The sequence below is a fragment of the Athene cunicularia genome (genome assembly GCF_003259725.1).
Source record: "Athene cunicularia isolate RWA chromosome 8 unlocalized genomic scaffold, athCun1 chr8_part1, whole genome shotgun sequence".
NCBI classification, from domain to species: Eukaryota; Metazoa; Chordata; class Aves; order Strigiformes; family Strigidae; genus Athene; species Athene cunicularia.
The window spans coordinates 10,762,943-10,784,838 of record NW_020799109.1 but is presented as its reverse complement, the minus strand read 5'-3'; the positions used below and the strand labels follow the sequence as shown (position 1 = coordinate 10,784,838).

The 21,896-nt window shown below is 49.9% G+C and overlaps 1 protein-coding gene across 1 annotated transcript in view; it reads left to right on the top strand.

Annotated features, from left to right (window-relative positions):
- LOC113482721 (hyphal wall protein 1-like) overlaps nucleotides 1-14,367 on the top strand; it is a 16,537-nt gene extending 2,170 nt beyond the window's left edge. The window contains exons 2-6 of the mRNA XM_026853693.1: nucleotides 3,879-3,882; nucleotides 9,147-9,617; nucleotides 10,680-11,009; nucleotides 11,174-11,340; nucleotides 12,149-14,367. Coding sequence (XP_026709494.1) covers nucleotides 9,332-9,617; nucleotides 10,680-11,009; nucleotides 11,174-11,340; nucleotides 12,149-12,193 — 828 coding nt within the window. The 5' untranslated portion in view covers nucleotides 3,879-3,882; nucleotides 9,147-9,331 and the 3' untranslated portion in view covers nucleotides 12,194-14,367. The remainder of the gene's footprint in view (nucleotides 1-3,878; nucleotides 3,883-9,146; nucleotides 9,618-10,679; nucleotides 11,010-11,173; nucleotides 11,341-12,148) is intronic.
- The last annotated feature ends 7,529 nt before the right edge of the window (nucleotides 14,368-21,896 follow it).

Genomic DNA, 21,896 nt, shown 5'->3' with positions numbered 1-21,896 from the left:
GAGCCCCGCGTCTGCCCCCCTGCAGCTCTCGGGCGCCTGCGAGCCGCTGCTGAGCTTCTCCCGAGGAGACCCCGGACAAAGCCGCAGCTCTGCCGCCTTCCCGCAGGCACAGGGCGCCCGCCCCGTCGTGCTGCCGGAGCGGAGGCGATGCCGGTGGCCGGGCCGGAGCAGGAGCCAGACCCCGGCCCCAGGCAGCCTCTGCCAGGCTGTATTCCGGCTCGGCTCCACGAGCAGCACGTCCCACGTGGGCAGGTGCAGTCTGCAGCGTGGCGCTGACAGCCCCGTCCACCCACAGGCCCCGAGCCCTGCATGTGGCAGGAGCCTGCCCCGAGTCGGGGGCTGTCGCCACCCCCGTGACCCTGGCAGTGACAAGGTCTGAGCTGGCATTTAGGGGCTTGCCCGGGGCTCGGGAAGCAAACGTGTTTCTTCTTTGCGGCTGAGAAAAAACCCTTGGCCAGAGCCTGGACATATCACAGCACAGTGACAGCAGCTGTAAGAGATGGAGGGGTTACACACAGAAACTGGGTTTCTAGTAACTAATTGAGCTGGCAAAACCCCAGCGTAGGTGCCCGTGGTGCTGAGCCCCGGCAGCAAGAGCAGCTCTTCAGGCTGAGGTTTTGGGTGCCGGATGCGGTTTGGCTGGGTTTGAGGCTGAGCGTGAGGAAATAGTCCCAAACCAGCCCCCTTCATGTGGGCAAAGCCTTGGGTAACGCCGCGCTCCCCCCGCGAGGGTGGCTCTGCTATGACAGGGTGCAGGGAGGTGGCTGGCCACTGGCAGAGGAATGACTTGGGATTTCCATCAGCCAAGAGGAGGAGCCCAGGGCTGCCACTGGCTGCGCTCACCCCATGTCTCGCAGCATGCTGAGGTGCCCCCGGGGAGCTCTCTGCCCCAGCTGGCTCATAGAAGCCCTCTTGCTGCAAAGTCCAAGACTCAAACTGCTAGGACATGCCAGAATTAAAGTTGTGCTGGATTTTTCCTGGCATCTTTCATGCTTAGTGTTCCAGCCCCAAAGTCCCTTCACATCCTCAGGAAATGGCACCTATGCAACTAGCCTGGCCCTTGTCCTCATGGCTTTTGGGTCCACTAGCTAATTCCAGCCACAGTTGAGAGAGCAAATGGTTTGTGAAAATAGGTGGCGTGAAAGAGATGCCAGCAATAAAAACTGCCCCATAGCAAGCACAACCCTTAAGGAGACACCAGAGAATCCCAACAGGACAGGTATGGGGGAAGGAAAGGTTCATCCGGAGATTGGTGCTAAAGTTGACAGTCCTGAGACAAACCTGTCCAAAATGGGGCTTGTCCCAGCTCTACAGGCTGGTCTCTGCCCTGCTCCCGGCCCAGATCCCCATTGCCCCCCCATCCGGCAGCGCCTGCTCCCGCTTCCCAGCCGGGTTTGCTGCGAGGCCGCAGAGGGGCTCGGGCTGCCGCGTCCCCCGTGCTCTGCCCACCCTGGCCTCTCAATGCAGCCTTTCTTCGCCGCCTGCGGAAATCCACTTCCTCCAGCACCGTCAGCCTTACAAATAAAACCCCGGAGTAATTTTGGTGTGGGCATTTTGCTGCCTCCCCCTCCCGCGCCGAGCTGCCTCGCAAGCGAAGGGGACAGCGCGGGCCGGGAGTGGTGCGAGCGCATAAAGCCCCGTCTGTCGGTGCCCAGGGCCTCGCACACAGGCGGGCAGTGTGTCCGCTTCCAGAGCCCATGGCTGATTTGCCATGATTATTTTCCCCGTGTTTTCCCAGGGCGAGGGGATGTGGATGTCCAAGCCCTGGCTGGCTGGCTGGCCCCAGCTCTGCTGCATCCATAACGGAGCCACAGCTCAGTCCTCTCCTCAGGGTGGTACCTCCTGCTGTGGGGGGTAACCACCGACACAACACCCGCTGCTCAGCCCCATCATGTTGGTCTCCAATGCTGTTTCTGTGCGTGCTCTTACCCCAGCTCCAGGTGCAGGGTGGATCTTGGCTCCCTGCTGACCCTCTGGGCAGGGGAGAAGCACTCGCCTCCTTCAGGTCACTTGGCCCCGTCCCTCCGGGTGAAGGGGAGCAGGAATGATCCAAAGCACTGAGGCCCCTCTCCCTCCTTCATTTCCACTGAGGCCCTCTGGGTGGGCAGACACGGGTTTCCACAAGCTGCCTTGTGGTGACACTGGCTGCCTACATCCTCACCACACTCATGAGGTCCGGGGCTGTGTCCTGAGCCCTGTAGTGCTGCTCAGGGCAGGGCCAGGGCACGTGCTCACCCTGCATGACCCAGACCACGGCTGCTCAGGGCAGGATGCATCCTCCAAGGCCCACGGCCCATGAAACCAGCAGCCACACAGCTGGAAGGTCCTGGGGGCTGCTCAGGGTTGGGCAGATTTCCTGGTGTCCAGACTCCCCCCGATTTCATGCCACACTGCCCTGGAGACTCCCTCCTGACATGGGGCTGCTATTAAGGCAACTGGCTAATTAATTTTCTCTGAATGACACGAGTACTTCCTCCACTGTAGCTGTGACTCCCAGGGTAAGCAGGGTCAGGGCTGGCTGATGCCAGAGCTCCCTGCTGTTGCTGTATTATTGGGGTTATGCAGCCCCAGAGGACAGGCTTCCCAGGCCTTGGGTGCTATGCGTGTCCCCAGCAGCCTCTGGACAAAGGGGTCTTCATCACGGCTCAATCCCTTCACCGAGGAACAAAGCAAACAGCATGGGAGCCTCCCAGGCACCTTCTTGCCAAGCCGGGTGCTTCGTAGCTGCATGCAGCCAGTGGAAAATAACTGGCTGGTGTGACGGTGGTGGCTGAGCAAGGCAGCCTGCTCTCCCCTTCTGTCCTGCCACAGGAGTTCGGAAAGCTCAGAATAAGCCCCCTCGCCTCTAAATGGGGGAATTGAGTGATGGGGCTTCATGTAAACCTGTGGGAAAGCAGTTTCTTGCATCTCTCCCCATGCCGGCTGGGTGAAGAAGGGCTCACGTGGCAGGGCTAGGCAGAGCGTGCCACCCTGGGGTGCTGCGTCCCACAGGCAGGCGCTCGGGCTGGCACTGCCCCCCTCGCCGGCTCAGGCTCCGCACTGCTGCATGCTCTGGGCATGTCTGTGCTGCTTTATGGCTTTTCCTAGTACTGAAGAACCTGTGCTTGGCATTTATGACGTCGTTTCCAGGGCTGCTCATCTCTGCTCTCACAACTCTCTGCCCGGCTCTGCTATACCACCTTTGGCTGGTTGTCCCCATCCCAAATGCAGTGCCACCAAATAAAGCGGTAGCACTGGCATGCTCCTGGATCCCCTTTTTGCTCCCCAGGGGTTCAAGCTTGAGGCCTGGCATCCACAAATGCCCTGGGGAAGCATCCTCCTGCCTGCCCGGGCAGGTTGGGCACTGGGCTGTCCTTCCCCAGCGCTGCGCTCGCTCAGCGCCCCATATCTAATCTGGGCCCCGTCTCGTGCTCAGCTCGTGGCCACCTGCCTATCGGGCTGGAAGGAGCTTCTTGGTCAGGAGACACAGTTTCTATTCCTGTCCCTTACCGCAGCCCTTGATTTGCAGCGTTCCTGGCAGCTTTCCAGGGCTGCGCTGGGTGCTCAGCACCCCCATTTCAGCTTCTCCCATCCCCCAGTTTTGCTGCCTGTGCAATGGCATGGCCCAGCTCGCAGGGGCCACGTAGGGTGCAGTGAATTAACTTGCTGCAGCAAGAGCTCCACTGTGGTCCCTAGGAGAGCTGCAAGGCCTGATCTGTCCCTGCGCCCCATGCCTGGACTCCTCACAGCAGCTGGAGCCAGTTCAGCCTCTCTCTGCCAGGACAGGGATGGGGACAGTCCCGGCATCAGCCCTGGCAGGGAGAGCGCTGGAGCTTGCAGCAAATGCAGCCCAGTGGCATCCTGCCTCCATCCAGGTCCTGTGAGGTATCAAACGGGAGCCAGGTTTACAAAGCAGTTGCCCTTTGTACCGGATCTGTCTCTGCGCCTCGCTTCGCCATGATGAGAGTTTTTGCCCTATAGCATCCCTGGATGCATCTGGCACCTTCCTGAAGGGCTCTAGAAATCTCTCCTGCTGCTTGTTTCTTTTATTCCAAGCTCTGAGTTAAGGAGAAGAGGTAAGGCTCAGCTGGTATCTAATCAGCAGCTACTCCAGTTCCACTTTGAAATGAAATGAAGAGCCTTGGTTTTAAATCCCACTATATGGTTTTATTTGCATTTATACTCAAGCTCTTTTTCCTTGAAGAGGTTGTTTAATTACCGTTGGTTGGTAACCGTAAAAATGTAATAACTGGCAACAAAAGATAGTTTCTACACTTAATGGAGTACTTTGCTAAGCAATAGGATATAATTGCTTAAATACGTATAGGTTACAGCTTATGCTGTTACTTTTTAAACATTATATTTTGCACTTTACTAGGTTGTTTGTGACTTGAGCTGTCACACTTAAATGGAAATTGAATTCAGTTAGTGCACAAAAATAGCATTTTAGAAGGGTTTGGGTGCCTTTTCAATGAATCAGAGTAGTAGTTTGACACGCATTCTGTAGGAAGCGGATTTAAGTGAGGTGCTATCCACAGACAGTGACAGTCTGCGCAGGAGGATACATCTGCACCAGGGAGTCCTGCTCCCACGGGCACTTTTCTGAAATCCTGGGTAGATCCTTTCTCATCTTTGTGTTCAGCTCTTGCCTGGGTCTCTGTGCACCTCTTCTAGCGGTGACTGCAGCCTGCACCCCGCTGCCCTGCTCTCCCTGGAGCCCCCCGGCAGCCAGCCTGCTGCTGACTTCCGTACCTTACGTGGCTCTTCTACATCTCACCCTAAGAGGGATTTTAGAAACAGTGATAAAGCCTATGGATTGGAGTCGCCTCTGTGTTGACCCTTGGGGAGCTCAGGCTGAGATAGGAAGGAGGGTGCAGAGGATGCTCCTGGGACTGAGGCAGGAGGGTTGTGGTAAGAACTTGTCTGTAAGCTGGTCCAGCTGAGGCCCTGCTCTCTCTTGCTGCCTTGTTTTATTCTGAGAAACAAATAGACTGTGGGTGACTGCTGTGGCAGAGGATGGAGGAGACAACTCCACTCTGCATGGCTGCCCTGACACAGCAGTGATGCTCTGTGCTGGTTGTGCAAACCTTCCTCAGCCCCTCGATTGGCCCCAGCCCTGAAACTTGGGCAGGGAGAGCAAAGCAGGAATGGCCCCATCTCCTGCAGAGCTGGCTTCCTTCACTCCTCTTATGGCATATTTATACCATGTCTGCTCTGGAGCTGGTGGGAGTTCGGGTTGATGTGTGAAGGTCCCTCAGTGTCGTCTTGCAGCGCTGGCGAGGACCAAAGCTGTGGGCTGATGCTCAGAGCCCTCCCCTTGTGGAGCAGGGAGTGTTTCCCACCCTTGTCCAAGGCAGGGGCTTCTCAGCTGGCTGCATCCCTCCTCCCCTGGGGCTGCTCTCTTCCTTTGCCCCTCTCCTTTCCCAGGCAGAGGTCACTGCAGTCAGCGCTGTCTGATGGGAGCTGCTGCTCCAAGTCCACCAGCCCTGCCCTAATGTGGTCTGAGATCACTGGTTCTCACCAGGCGCAGACTGAGCCTGGTGGTTAGCACAGACCTGGGGCTGTAGCCTGGGGACCACCAGCCAGCTCTGCTTTAGCAGGCACTGCAGCGTAACCAAAGCAAACCCACCCTTGGTTCCCTGTCAGGGAAAAAGAGTTGCTGTTATTATCAGAGCTCTTCCTTGCAGCTGGTCCTGCTTCTTCACTTGCAGTATGGTCGTAGTTGCTTTATTATGGATTCAAGGGTGACTGTACCTTCACCAGCTGTCTTGGGGTGCTGCAACTGTCAGGCCTTGGAGGATCCCGGAGAAGGTGAAGCATCCACACTAACTCCTTCCCCTTCCACCTGAGACAAGAGGGGCTTGGTTCCCTCTTGTCTGCAGGAGCTGATGAGGGCGATGCTTTAGGCAGTGTGGCCACATCCTCTCTGGCATGTGTTGCAGGAAGCAGAGCTCCTCCGGGAAGATGCCAGAGTAACGAGCTCTGACCTGTGTCTCTGTAAGTAACTGATAAACAGCTAAAAAGATCATTGCTCAGCGACGGGAGCAGCAGCAACAGCGCAGGAGCTGGGGATTTTCCAACCTGTTGGGTACCAAGGATCCAGAGCAAACCACAGTGGTTGGACCCTGGAGGACCACAGCTGGCGTGGGGTTTGCTGGGTCCCAGCCAGCACAGCCAGCTGCAGCAGCTTCGCAGAAGAGCCATGGGGGGGAATGGGTTGCCTGTTTGGGTGGTAAAACTGGGGGAAACAGAGTTGTGGTATTGCAGCGATGTAGTAAATCTTAATGCAAGACCCTGTCGGGGGTGTTTTTATTTTAAAAGTAACGCTCATTAGTGCTTGCACTCTTAACACCCACATGTTTACAAGCACTAAATTGCACCTATCAGGTATTTCTCCAGGTGTTTTGCTTGGTGACTGTGTGCTGGCTTTGCATGTGCCCTTACCCCTTGGGAGCTGACAAGACAGTGACGGTGATCTTCTGTCTTGTATATCTCCCAGTGATCAGGATTTACTCACTGTCCTTTGTTTCCTTGCCCATCTTAAGGTTCTGGCCTTGTTCTCGATCTTCCCACCATCATCTCTTAAAGCCTTGAGTATTAGTGTTAGCCTGGTTTAGGCTCTCCCTTTTTCCAGGCTCTCCTTTGTTTCCTGAGCTGGGTGTGCTGAGATGTGCTGGGTTAGATGACCTGCTAATCCAGGTGCCATCAACACGTGCCATGCTGGAAGGCCTCAGAGCAGGTCTCTTTTGGTACCTGCCAATTTTAACAACTCTTCTGCAATTCTCTACAACCCGAGTTTTACATACCACAGTGCTGGTGTGGCTGCCACTACAGCACAGGCCTTTCTGCAATGGTCCCGCTATGTTCCTGTGGGATGCGGGGCCAGAGCAGCCCTGGGTACCACCTCATTGCTGATCATGGACACTGGGACGTTCTGTGGGAGGGAGCTGTGTGGCTGCTCACAGAAAGAAGAGCTTAGAGATGTACTGCTCCAACCAGCTCTCCTTCCCAGACATCGGGGTGCTGTGTGTGCCACCCATCCTTATTTGCAGGGTGGAGGGAGCTGTTTTCCCCACAGACCCTCCTGCCCCACTGCACCTCGTGGCAGGGATGTCAGCTCCTGACACTGTGGGGAGGTGCGCTGGTGTGTAAGGCTTAGACTCATTCACCTTCTCACTGGCTTTCCTTTCCTAGTCAGAAGCTGGCACAACTGTTTCAGAGGTGCTCAAGCATTTGTGCAAGACTGCGTGACCCTGCTCATGACTTGCCACCCTGTGGGAGGCCACCCCGGGCACAGGCCAGCTATTCAAAGCAGCACGTAGCCAGGCTTGGGGCTGGCTGGGCACCTGGCCACCACCTTTCCTGTTTACTCCATGGTGACAGTGTAGCTCTGTGTGCATCTCTTGCTACGTTAGGAACAGGTAATCGGGTGTTTACAGAGCATCTGCCAATGCCGAGCTGGGATCCTTCAGCGCTGCCCAGCGCAGGCTCTGGAGCTGCTGGAAGCTCACCCAGGCAGCATGCTGAATAGCAAACCCGGTTTTAGGGCTGGAAATTGTTGCATGAAGAGCTGCGAGCTTTGGTGCCTGATCCCGGGAACATAGTGCTCAGCTCTTTTCCTTCCAGGTGTTACTGGTGTAAGCATATCCTATGCCTTAGCTCCATTTCAGAGAGCAGCTTGCTTTGTTTAGAGGCACATTCTGGCCACTGACAGCTGGATCCAGGCAAGGCCAAAGGGAACATCACTTACGCCTTCAGACTTCATGTTTAAGTTGCCCCAGCTGGGGCTCCTCTGGAGAGCTTGCTCTCTGAACATGCGGAGCGAGGCTGTGCTGCCTGCTTGTGCATCCCCTGCTGGAGCCCTCCAGGGACTGGGGCCCCGGGCCGGGGAAGCACAGTTCCGTCAGGCTGCTTCGAGGTTTTGAATTCTCCAGCTGGTCAGGGTACTGTGAAGGTCTCTTGAGAGAGTTGTATTGTGTCTTTTTTTAGGGTCTGTTAAGTGCTGTAGCTGGAGAAGAGCTCTGATAACTGTGTCCATTCTAAAGAGCTTTTAAAAACTGCCAAGACTTCCCCAAAGCCTTAGTATGAGAGTGGCCTGCTTTGTTGGTGAATGAATGTTTCTTGGTTACAGCATCTGCCTCGAATGCTTCTCCACTATGGAGAGAGTGGGCATGAAGCTGGATCTGCCCCACACCTCTGTGGCTTGGGTAGAAGCTTGAACAGACATCGTCAAAATATTGACCATGCGATGTTTTTAAATTGTCTGGAGACTCCATCCTGATGTGGCTACATTTGTTTTCTTCCTGTTTACACCCTAAAAAACCCACACAGGATCCATGTTTATAATCAGGCAGAGTAAGAGCCCTGTGGTCTTTCTCCTCCCGCATGCTGTCACACCGTCTAGCGGCTGTGGATATGGGGGGATCCTTGCTCGCTGCATGTCCCCGCGAGGGAAGGTAGCCCTGTTTGCTCTAGTGGGAGGCTGAGTAGGTCCCCATTTCTATGACAACAGTCGCACTTTATGGTGGTGATGTGTTATAAATAGCTCATGAATGTGGCTCCCAAAGTACACCACCAGCCCTGTTAGCTGTAGTACTCTCTGGCTACCCATTTCATCTTCCCCTCTAGCAGCAAGCCCACACTACTGCTAAGATGATGAGTAATACATGCTTTACCCTTGCCAGCCACAGACTTTTTAAACATTACTTTTCTACACTTTGTTGTGCCAGGGGAGCTAGAGGATCTACTTCCCCTTTTTCCCCACTTGTATTTTTTCTGCACCACTTCTAACTCTTTCTCAATGAACCAAGGAACACTTGTCTAAGTTTCTCCCAGAATCAGGTCTCAGGTGGTACTTAAAAAAAAACAAACAAATCCTCTAAAAGGGTTTAAGATAGGTGCTCCAGCATAGAGGGGTTAGTGATGCTAACCACACACAATAGGAGCAGAGGGCTTGAGAGGGAGGAGGGTAAAGACAGGTCCCCTAGAGCAGATCCCTGCCTCAGAGAGGCCAGGAGGACAGAGGAGCTATTTGAACCCCTTCCCCAGGTGTGAACCTGTGTTGGATTTGGAGTTAAGGGGATGGAAAGGTTCAATTCCTGGCCTCCTCTGTTTCCCCTCACAGTGTGGGATTCTGACAGACTTCTCAGTGTTTCTTTATTCTGTAGGAGAGGGACAGAAGACAGCACAGACCTTGGAGACACCATCACCTTTTCTTAGCACAGTTCTGACCTCGCATCAGCCAACAGAAGCCTCTGCCTTCAGTCCAGTGACTACTGCCATTCCCAAGACAAGCCTGGAGAAAAAATTGACTGCTGCAACACTCAATGCCACTGGGGCACACACTACAGAGATGGAGGATGTCTCCATCCCTACCACCCCCATGGTAGGCACCCAGGCAGAGAGACTGCAGGCTTCCACCCCTGCCAGCCCCAGAGACATCACAGTTACACAGCGTGAGCACCACAACGTGAGCTTGTCAGTCAACAGCAGCACTGAAATCCCCTCCCCTACCCCGACTGCCAGTACTCTGGAAGAAAACCAGACCAACCATGAAGTCACAGAGACTTCCAGCACAACTGAAGAAATGGATGACGCCAGCAGTGCAACCCCCACGCTTCCTCTGAACAGTGTACTGGGTAAGGTTTTGCCTTTACTGCCTGTGCAGAAAGTCCTGCCCCAAAGATGCACAACCTGGAAACTTCTGCGAACCCTCATGGGAACTGGGGAGAGGGAGAAAAAGGAAATGAGCCCTTAAGCACGACCACTTAGTGGGACTGACTTGCAGAGGTGCTGTTAGTTCAGCATCCTCTTTGCAAGCCCCATTAATTACAGTATTAATTGTGCTGTCTGTTTTCTGATGAGGACATTGATTGTGTGCAGGGAAGTCCTTTATATATCTCACCCAAAACAACGTGCTTCAGCAGCACTGCCCAGCTGAGCTTCTCCTGCACCAGGGCTGGAGACTTGATGGGAACCACTGCAGAACTGGGCAGCACCCCCTCCCTTAACACAAAGAATGGCACAGAAGCATCAGCCCATCTATCCCTGGGCAACCATGGGAACCCCTACCCTACCTTCAGATCCCTCTGGGCAGCGTGGGGACTGGCTATAGGGTCTGCGATCCCAGTCTCGCCCACCTTAGGGCCCATCAGGCTGTCACACACCCCTCAATACAAGGCAGATATTGATTGACCACTGATTTGCACAGTGTTCATGCACAACTGCATCCTTTGCCCTGGCTTGTGTCACGGGGTCCTGCTGTTCTGCGATGCATGGACACAGCCTCAGGGGATGCTGCTACCCAGTCCCTGGGCAGCTCCCTTTGTGCTCCCTGTAAGGAGAAATGAGAGACCTTTCCCAGCCTCTTGCTCTGGGGTGCAATCCCCAGCTCTGTGCAGAGCTGTCTGAGGCTTCTCTGCTTGTCCTTTGTCCCCAGAGGACAGCGTTTGTGGGCCCAGCTGAGGTTGCCTGACATTGCAGATTGGCACGTATGAAAACCAAGAGGACTCTCTAAGCACTGTAGCTTATAGTGTGCCTCAGCTGTGGAGCCGCTCGTTTTCCAAAGAGATGTCAAATAAGCTACTTTCCCTATAGCCCCGGCAGTCTTCTTTACAGCCTCGCTTCCATCTCATCCAGTCCTGCAGAACAGTGCACTTGCACTTTATCCTTTGAAATAACTGCTTGTTCCTATTTTGCAGCAACAACTAACAGCTCTCAGCTGGGGCCTTTTGATGGGCAGACCATGGGGCCCACAGCAGCAAGGGCTGAAACCAGGCCAGGAACAAGCCCTGTGGGTGCCACAGAGGAAAGCACCATGGAGCCCAGAACCTCCTCTGCTCCCATCTCCACCGTACGGAGCACATCTTCTGCTATCACCTCCAGTACTGTGACAGTGAGATCCCTTGTGACCAGCTCCTTGTCTACCAGCACAGCTGATACTGCCACCAACACATCTGCACTGGAGCAGCCATTAAAACCCATGCATGAGAAAGCTTCCGTGTTGGATGTTGGTGATGACAAAAATCCAGGTAAATGCTCTGCTTTTGTTCCTGCTCTCACAAAACATAGCAAAGGGTTGGGGCTACCTCAAACTGCCTCTCAGTTGTACTAAGCAGAACCAGAAAAGACCCAGCTTTGCTACTCCAGCCCTTGAAGGCTCTCCTTTGGCCTCATTCCCTTGGTATACTTGCAGAGCTACCCAGTTCTCCCTTGGCTGAGACAACGAGGGCTGACCCCTTGGTAATCACCGTGATCTCTGTCTTCATTGTCATGGTGGGCATCCTAGGCCTGGTGGGCTTCTTGAGATACCGCCAGCACAACAGCCGCATGGAATTCCGGCGCCTGCAGGACCTGCCAATGGTGAGTAATGCCTTCAGCCCAGCCTGACATGGTCTGGGCTTGCTACTGGCTGCTTTGCAGTTCCCCCTCTCTACTACATTAGCAATGCTTTGGGTCTTTGCAGCAGCAAGAATGCTGATCACAACTCCTGTTCCCTCTTAGGTCCCTCTTCTTCCATCCAGGGTTTGAATCAAGACAGCAAGTCTCAAGGTTGGCCACTAAAGAAGCTCTCTGCCTTCCCCTCACTCTGCAGGGGAATGCTAAGAGGTTAAATAGAGAGGAAGGGGAGTTTCATCCAAACTTCCCCTGAAATGATACCTTCCTAGCCTCCTCTCATGTATTCTGTATTTGTTTTGTGACTATGACAAAGCAGATTCCATGCTCTGTTCCAGGGATGTTGTCTGTCTGCATTTGACCCTTTGGGAAATAAAAAGATATGAGGGTTTCAGAGGCTGGATTAGCTCTGGGGACTCTGCAACTAACTTTGCACTTTCTGGGACAGAGGAGTACTGATTCCTTTCTGCAGCCAGCAAGCAAGCTGATGCTGTTTCAAGCTGAGTAGTTTTCCACAGCCAGGGTCTTCCACATCCCTGCAGCAGGCAGCCTGTTCCTGCACACACCTCTCCAAAAGCTGCAGCAGGAGGGGAGAATGACAGTCCAAGGATCCAGGAATTGCCCAGGGACAGCATTTGGGTGGATTGCTGGACAGATGGTCACACTGTGACAGTGTGGATGAGCAGGCTGTGCTGCTTGCACAGCACTCTGCCAGGCTGGGACTGCATGCTGTCGTGCAGACATCTCATTAAAGCACACTCTTCTCTGCTTCTAGGATGACATGATGGAGGACACCCCTCTCTCACTCTACAGCTACTAGGCAACCAGGCTGTCCTCTGCCTGGCTGGCTGAACTTCCCAGAGGAGAAGGCCTTGAGGACTTGGTCCCAGACGATCTGCTGAGGAATGAGGGGCTGTGATTTGCACACAGCTGAAAGATCCTTTTCAGATGGCTTTTGGTTTTAGACATTTTAAACAGTTCAGTGGTGAAGTTTTTATGCTGGGAATCAGAGCCCAAGTCTGGCCCTTTCCTCCAGTCTCTCCTTGAAACAAGGCCCTCAGGAGGCAACTCCTCCTTTTAGTGTGGTCACCAATTAGCCAAGACAACCTTTGCCATCACATACTGCATGGATCTCTTCTGTCCATCTTAGCAGCTGCTGCTTTCAAAGCAGGTGGGCAAGTGATCCATACAAGAGCTCTTAACACTGGTGGCATCAGCACAGTACTAGCAAAGGAGACTGCTGTCTTCTGAGGGAGCCAAGGATATGGAAATCAGTTCTCTGGGCTCACTCTTGTTCTGTATTTTTAAGGTTGTTTGGTTTGGTTTTTTTCTTGCACTTTTTTTTTTGTTCCTGTTTCAGCTTTAGTCCTGGGATTGACACTGCTCATCCTGGAACACCTACCAGGAGGATGACAGACTGCTCTGCTTCCTTCCTTCATGCATGCCTTTTCTTTTTTAACCAGGGAAAAGAGTTTTGTGGCCACTGGAGAAGTGCCCTTGCTACTTGATGTTGCTTTGAAGTTGCTGGGAGGAAAATGAACATCATTTTAGCTTAACAGGGCTTGATAGGACTCAGTCTGTTGCAAATTAGACACATTGATTTGGTCTCACCAAAATTAGGAAATTGTGTCTCCCATACTTGATGCTTTCAGCATATGCGTAAACTCCTCACCCAGGCTCAGTAAATGCTTTAATCCATTTCCCTGCCTGGATTGACAAATGCCTTTCCTCAGGTACCCCCCATTTTGCTGCTAGCGTCTGGTTGCTAAAAGTTGTTGTACAAAACTGCACTCTCCCTCCTCTGCTATGCAAGGTCAAAGCTCCTTTACCTTTTAATGTTGGTCTTTGAGCCAGTTGGTGTCTTGTCATGAGGACAGATCCTGGATGTAGGTGCCTTCCTCCCCTTCCCTTTCCAGGTGTTAGGCTGATCACATTCTGCACCTTCACCTCAAAATATCACTGCTGTAGGCTGCATCCAAGGCTCTTGAGATGCCTCAAGGAAACACACGGACCAGAGCCTCTGAGTCTAAGTTTGAGGATCTTTCAGTGTCCTCACCTCAGAAAGACCAGAGTGTATATGACATGGAAATCTTCATGTAATTAACACGTGCTCCTGTTTTCTAATTCACATGCAGGTAAAGAGAAAAAACATGCCTTCTTTTAGAGTGTTTGATTTTTGGCTAAGCCAGTTGCTCCCTCAGGACACAGCAAGGGCTAGAGATTATCTACAACATTGCTCTTACAAAGCCTCAGTCTTTTCTCTCCTTTCAATAGCAACGCTCACTGACCCCACAAGGACAGATACCAGGCCTCACTAGCAAAAGTACCTTTTTTATTTTCCAGTACTGTTATTGCTTGTCTTAGCAGAGAAAGGGGAATTTCCCCAGCGGGCCTCAAATTATCTGCAAAGCCCAAAGATGGAGCAGAACTGGTCTGGGTCAAATAGATGAACTGGGTAAGGCAGCAGTTCCTCCTTCCTGCATTACAGCTTCCGAAGTGGCTGACAAATGGCTGCAGTGCAGCTTGGGTTCAGCTGTTGGCTTTGGCCTTGCATATATTTATTGTAAGGATGCCCAGTAAAATAGGGAAGAAAGGTTGGTTCTCTCCTACTATTACTGCATGAAAACTAAAGGGCAATTGTCACAACTCCAAAGCTTTTGTATCAAGCATTGTCTGCACAGAGCAATCTCCCCAGCTACAGACTTGTTTCCCCTGCCAGAGGGCAGGGTGCTACTGGTTTTTGGCACAAAGAGAGGCAAGTTAGTGGTGGAAAATAGAACTCCATCCTGGCTGGAACTGGTACATGCTGGCATAGCTGGAAAGTATCTCTGCACATAACTGAAAGGGCAGGGGCTAGTTGTTCTGGTTTCCCATGCATCGCTGTCCAGGGGAAAGGGGTGAGAAAGAAAACTCGCCCAACACCAAAGTGCAACTTTCTTTGTAAAATATGTTAATAGTGGATTTTTTTTCTGCAATAAAGTTACAAATGCCAAAGGTGCCCCAGTTCTCATATTTTCATTGTAAAGATCTAACTGAAAAGCTTTTGTAGATCACAATGAATCCTCTAATAGATAAACAAAAGCAGTTTGGAGTAGGAAGACTCACAGAGTTGATACTAGTGAAAATGCCAGACAGCTATAAACCATAGCTCTGAGGGTTCAGAATGACACCACACCCTGCTTGTGTTGCTTCTTGTCAGGGTCATTCCCTGCGTGGGTTGGCTGAGATTAATTTCTGTATGGTCAAATCAGATGAAACCTGTCTTAGAGAATCTAACATATACCTTCAGACTCTTCCTTTCCCTCAGACTGAAGATAGCCTTATTCTCATCTGTTGTCAGCTGTGACCCTGAACTCTATTTACAGAAATATCCTGAAAGCCAGCCTAATCCAAACCTAAGTAGCATCATCTGTCATGCTTCTTTCTATAGTACAGGAGACAAAGCAAACTGAAAGGCATGTACTTCTTTTTGTTTAGCTTTATAGCTGTTTTGAACGCTTAGGAGCTCAGACCCACAGGGATGTTAGCACTCATGGTTTGTTACAAAAGCCCAGCTCTTGCTACAGAGCTGATAAGAGTCTCCTGAGCGAATAGTCTCTCCTAGCTGTTACATTACTTGCTCAAAATCATCCAAGTCATGTCACAGACTGATTGTGTTACAAGACTTTCTATTGCAAAAGCAAAATATAGCAAGTGAAACTACTTAGTTATTTGGCATATGCTGTTTTTGAAAGAGTTCCCACAACAAATCTAGAAGAGCAAATCTCTGGAAGATCTAGAGCAAGGGGAGAGCAAACAAAAGACTCCTAAGCCTAGTAAAGTGCTTGCTGAGTAGTCTGAAGACTTGGGAGTGAACTCTAAACCCTGCAGAGATTTCAGTCCCGTCCCAACATATAGCCGTACAAAACAGAACTAAGTAACGGAACAAACATGCTACAACTAAGCCAGTGTTCTCAGGTCTGAATTCAGCATTATTCTGGTGGTTTATGTCGGGAGTCTCCTCTGTTCTGCTCTTTTACCACCAACCCTACTCAGAGCTGATTCATTCTTTGCAGAACAAACTGCTGAGCTCCTTGGTAGAGAGGTAGCACAGAGCAGATTTGCATTAGCTGGAGAGGCAGCAGCAGGACAAGCTTGTGCAGGCATCCACCCTCGGGAGGCACGAAGCCTACTGCCTTTGCCCAGCCAAGTTCTGACCTCCCAGCCAGGTGATGCAATCTCTGAGGTGGCCAGGTTTGGAGATGGACCATGGGCCAGTTGTGTGGGTTTCATCTTTCCCGTGCAGCAAAGCAAACTGACAGAACCAGAAAACAACTGTTGCTAATTTCTGCATGACCCCTTGAACACAGCTCTTTCTTCTGATAAGGCTTAGATTTAATACTTCCTAGGCTAAGACTAAATTATATTTTTAATTAGCAAGACAAGAATCAATCAAATCACATTTAAAGCTAAACAGGAGGAAAAGAAACCCAGATAAAAGAAAAGCCGAGTTTGAGACCCACCTGTCTTCTCTGCCCTCCCCTCCTCCTCTCTCCAGACTCATGTTTTGAAGGGAAGGGGATTTGAGCAGCTGAAAAGTGACTGCTAGAGCTGCTGTGCCAAGGGCAGGGCTACCTGTGCTAGGTGCCAGTTCTCTGCCCACTCAGTTATCCTTCATGGCTCAATGCCCACAGTTTAGCTTTGGATACTGTGTATTTTCACCATCGTGTCACTCTGCAAGTCTGTAAATAAGGCTACAGACTATGCAGATAAAGAGAAACTGCCATGAGGAGCACTGGAGTGGACAAAGCAGCGTGTGGATCTCACAAGACCAACAACTCTATGAGGGTCTCCCATGGATAATAGTCCCCTGCACTTTCTACCACTTAAAGGAGAATGAAAAAGGCATTGCACTGAGCCAGGAAGCAGGAGTGCAGAAGCAAGCCAGGGAGGCAGAACAGTAAACTTTCATTAATGAAAGCTATGAAATAATGCATAACCTGAGAAGCTTTTAGTAGCCAGTGTTGTTCTTGTACCCATGGGAGCACAGAAAATGCCTACTATCATTTCCCAGACACCTAGGAAGGAAACAGGAGGCTGCATGCCTCCGCATTATTTATATTCAATTTTCTGTGACTGCATTCAATTCAGTATAAATGTGGATTTTTCATGGGGGAAGGGGGAGAGTTTTTCTAAGTGTACCTCCTGAGCCTCTGCTAGAGATGTTCCCATCAGCTTGCTACTTCTGCTTCACAGCATAGCAGAACTGAGAGAGGGATCGTCACTCCAATCCTCCCTCCCATCCCCCACAAAGAAAAAAGAAATAATGCACGTCCTGTCCATAGAACAGGCAGATCTGTGGGCCTACTGATACGTAGCTAAGTGATGTGCAAAGCTTAAAGACCATAACTGCTAATATAAAGGTCTCCCCAAAATTGCTTGAGGTTGTTTAGTTTTCTTTTCTAATCCCCCCAAACTTTGTAAGATAACGAAGGTCTTCAAACCTCCTCATCCAATCACATTTGAGTGAAAACATCCCCACTCTGATGCTGCAGGGGACATGTTTCCTCACAGATCTGAGAAAAATCAACTTTCACTCAAAGCACGACTTCAAAACAGTCTCAGAAGATAAAGCACTTAGACCTGACCAGAAGAGGACCTTCCAGTTGTAGCTGGTGATGCATAGCTTGCAAACTAGATCCCACACCATAGCTGATTCTGCAACCCTAGCAAGCTTTTAAAAGAAATAATTATTACATGAAGGAAGCATAGATAGGGTGCTAGACAGTGTCAGACTTGACAGATTTGTGTATTCAAAGACAAAGTGATCAATGTATTCATGTTTGACAGCCCGCACAGCCTTCCTTGTGCTTGTTCCCACTTCCTGTCTAATAAATATAACTGAAAGACATACTCAACACAGGTCTGCTTCACATGCACCAGCAGTTTAACAATGGTTAGCCTCAGTTCCTCTGTAATATTTTTTCTTTTGAAAGACCCATCAGCCAAATAACCCCCTGAACCACAAAACCAGCTTGATCTTGATCAGACAGACAGTGTTCAGCTGCAACAAAATAAGTATGTGTTTGTTCCTACTGTGCAGCTCCCTCTCTGTTTACAGGTAGACCCAATCACCCACCCACAGTTCAAATAAAGAGCTCAGTAAGTTACTAGAGGTATCCTCCCAGTCATAAAACAGGTCTCCCTGTGATGAACTGCCCAGAATTAATATATCCCTGCAGCAGAAGCCTTTTGCTAGCGTTCTTTGAACTATAATGGAACATCTGTTGACAATCTCCCGCAGGGTAACTTCTCCCCTCCCCTGTTTTAATCCTCTCTCCTTCAGAAGTACTTTTGCTCCGAAATTAGACACATCAGTTGCCACAGGATGACTCTCACAAACATTAGAGTGTTTCCTTTCACCCTTGTCTTTCTTGGGAGCTGTAGGAAGAGGGATGAGCAGTCAGCTCTGTTCAGTATTTTTTTAAAAAATTGCTGTTATGTCTGAATCCCAGAAGCTTTCGATGCTAAATTACAGGTTATGTTTGGGACAAGGCTCATGGGTTCATGCCTTTCAGCCAGATTTAGGTACTCGTTTGATTCTGACTGAAAAGGGTTTTACTGGGGACAACTGCAAAATTAGCAAAGTTTTCTTTTGTGCTAATCCTGGCTATGCCTTCTGATCACACAGGCAGATCAAGCCAGTAATATGATCATTGCTTCAGTTTCCCTACTGATAAGCTTGGGGGCAGGATGAGAATTTTCACATACTTTTTAAAAGGATCTCAGTATTTGTAGGTGGAAGGCAATCATGCACAATACTATTTGTGGCTGGTTAGCAGAAAGGGAACCCATTTTCAAAAAGGGCTGAGAGAAGCACTGGGAAAATGGCTCCCTTTGTTTTACAGGTCTAACCTGGTGGCCCACACTGAGTGATAACTGGTCACTTGCACCCTGCTCAGACTGTTTCTTGGATGCAGCAAGTCACTTCCCAGCTCAGCTCAGTCAGATCCAAGCCACTCAAGCAGGCTTTTGTATCCTGACCATGATTTGCCAATGGCTGTTCACATGTTCAGGTCCAGTCTAAGAAGCAGAGTTGAACTCTGGGAAGCAGCTGTTCACTGGAGAGGGAAAACTAACTGATGTCAGCCTGATCTTCAAAGCAGAAGCCACAGTTCATGCAACTGAATGAGATGGAGGTCACAAGAGCAGCCTCTGCCACTATGTCCTGTCTTGATCTGTGCTCAAGACTCCTACTGCTAATCCCTGCACCACCAGCCTGCTTTTCAAACCAGGCCTAACCAAGCTCTGCTGGGTCCCCTTTACAGCATCCCTGACTCTGTGCCACATCCCAAGGTCCTTTGTATTGACTAAGAAGTAGGTAGCAAAGAAAATGCCACAGATCCACCTTCAGCACTATCCCACCCGCTAGACTACAAAGCCTTCACCATTAAATAGGCAGCTGTCCTCTTTCCCCATACTCTTAAGGCTTTCTGAACTCAATATCATTCATTCACCTCTTCCCTTCTCCTTCACCAGTTAGCAATTCTAAAATTAAGTTCTTTCAGAGGAAAATGGAATAAAAAAATTCAAACCACTTTAGGAAATTTCACAAGGCCCTTTTTTGCCACTATGGCACTTTTTTCTCATAAAACAAACCCTGCAACCTCCCCTTTATGGTGGTCATGGAAGTTTTTGTTGAAAGAATAAGATTTCATAGCCTGTTTTAGCCACAGAAGGGGAAGAAATTTACTAATTACAAATTACTAGTCAGCTGCTCCATATTGGGTCTTTTCAGACAGGGTAAATCTATGGTGCATCTATATCTGTTCTGTTCTTGCTATATATAGTCTCCCTAAATTACACAATCTAAGCCCAGCTATATATCCCAGAGCTTTAGCTAGCCAACAGTTTAAACAATATCCCAACATAACCCAAAACTTGCAGTATATTTGAGGAAAAATGCATTTGAAGGCATTAGTAGAGACAACACACAAAATTTTCTCAATCTGTTCTGGTCCACCAGGTGAGAGCTCAGAAGACAGGATCATACATCCATCCCACAGGAGAGGGCTGAAGCAAAGGGCTGCAGCTAGGAATTCTCTGACCTTGGAGGAAACCCCCCGTTGCAGACACGCACTGCAGCATCTCTCCCTCTGCAAGCCAGCTGGCAACTGCAAAGGGGGGTTGATGCACCACAGATCAGGTCCTCCATCAGTGTCTGTCACCTGGGGTGAAGGAACAGAATACACAGTGCTCTGTTGTAAAGGTAAAAGCTGTAGGTCTAAGCAAGAGAGCATGAGATGACAGCCAACAGTTTAGGTCTCAGGTAGAGCATGGGGCTGGGCAGGTCTGTGAATGACTTATCAAAATGGGTGTTTCCCTCCCTTGAGTTGCTGCCACCCTTGGGTCAGCCCCACACCTCGTATCGTCCACTTCTGGTAAATCCAGGTACCAAACGAGTCAAGAAGCAGTCTGCCTGCCTAGGGAAGCCAATATCCTTTCCATCTTTTACTTGTTCCCTACAGTAAAGAGGGCACCTTTTAGTTAACATTAAAGGTCATGCAGCTCTAGTTCAGGCAGGCTGTCAGACAGGTCACTGCTGAGGTCATCTGCTCCAGCTATTTCTAGCCTCTTCTCCAGCACTACTCTCCAAAAACACAGTGTGGAGATACCTTTACAATCTACACCAACAGAAAAAGGAATTAGCCTTCCCCAGACTCTTTACTCCATATGCCAGCCCTAAGAACAAACGGCAGCCTATGTCTCCATAGACCTCCAGCACTGCTGGTTCAGTGTGGACTGCAATCCGTGTCAAACTCTAATAAAAAACATCCTCATTCATCTTCCACTGAAACAGAGAAATACCAAGAAGCATCCTCACAGGCTACATAAGCTCAAACAAAAATAGGTGCCCATGTAAGTGAATCATGGTTCCAAGTGTTCTAGGAAGCTGCCAACACAGCTACTGGGTGCCTCTACTGTACTACTGGCCAGGGTTTCTGATGCTACTACGATATTAATACTTACTACTAATACTAAGCAACGGGTAACTAGCTGCTTCTTATTAAATGAGGGGCACTGCTTGAGCATTTGATTAGTAAAGCTCTATATAGGAGTCCCTACTGGCATGTGCCTCAGAATAAATGTTAAAGAGAAAAAGTTAACCCTTTGATGGGACATGAAGTTTCCTTAGGCATTGTCCTAACAGCAGCCTGACATGTAACAACTGCATCTACAAAGCAGTTAATTGTAGCAGGTTTGTTAGTAAAGTCTGAATCAGCAGGATTAGTAAATTGGAAAAACAGAACACAGGGCAGTTTAACATGCCTTACAGCCTCCATTCACAAGAATCTTAAGCATCTTACTAAAGTAGGGCATAAAGGACCATTAGCCCTTTGTTCCTGATTTCCTTTAATGCTAAGTGTTAATGCAAACACAATGGGGGGTTTATATCCTAAAAGCAAGGCATAAATCCAAAAGGATAAAGGGGCTGAGAGATGAACCTTCTTGAAGTGAGCAATTTTCACCTTCCTAATCTCACTGGCTGTGTGTCAGCACCAAAACAAAAATGGAGCCACATTAAAAAGTGGTATCTTGGCACTGTCAGAGGAAGTGATAAGTATCATAATTGGCCCTCACATGCAGCTGACACTAGATGGGGAAGGAGGATGAAAGAACAGACAGGCACACACATGTTACCTCTGTGCTGGCATAGCAACAGTGCTCTCAGAGCAAAGTGTTAACTGTAGCCCAAGTGCTAGGACAGTATTCCATACTGTACTGCCTTCCCGCTTTTAGGTGCATAATACTCAGCCCTAACAGTAAATGTGGCCACAGCAAGTGCCACTAATCAAATTATCAGTATGACCTCTGGAACGCTCTGAACAGTAGACGTAAATAGGTTCTGCAGATCTCTGTCATCTGCATTACTGTGGAAAACCCCACCAGGTTCTTCAGATTCTGAGGGTGCAGGAACCAGCCATATTTACCTTCAGGCACCTTGATCTCTGTGGTGCTGAAAAGCTCATTGGAGCTGAAGTCTCCAAGGTGGAAACCTCATCCAAAGATGGAGAAAACCACTCTGCCTCTCTCAGCAAGTTCTTGCTTCTCACTAAAAGAAAATGAAGAAAGCAGCAGATTAGGTCAAAAGTTCAAGGATGAACTTCCTGAGCCTAAGCTTCCACTGTCTACCTTTTGTGCCACCTCTTATCATGTGGAGAAACTGTTGCTATTCTGATTTAATAGCATTTTACTTATTCTTACATGGGTACAAGCAGTGGCACAAGGCAGCAGAAAACAGGTACCACGATCACAAACCTAGGCAGAAAAACACATTGACAAAAATCTTCAGGCACTGGATTTCATCTGTCTTTGACACCAATGGCTCCAACCAACTGCAAATCATGCAGGTTTAAAACACAAGGAATCAGCCAGCTCATTTCTGCTCAAAGCCATAATCACAATGGCAAACCCTTCCCATAAAGGGGTCGGTTAGTGTTGGAAAGGGACAACAGGACACTTGACCTGACCATGAGATCTCT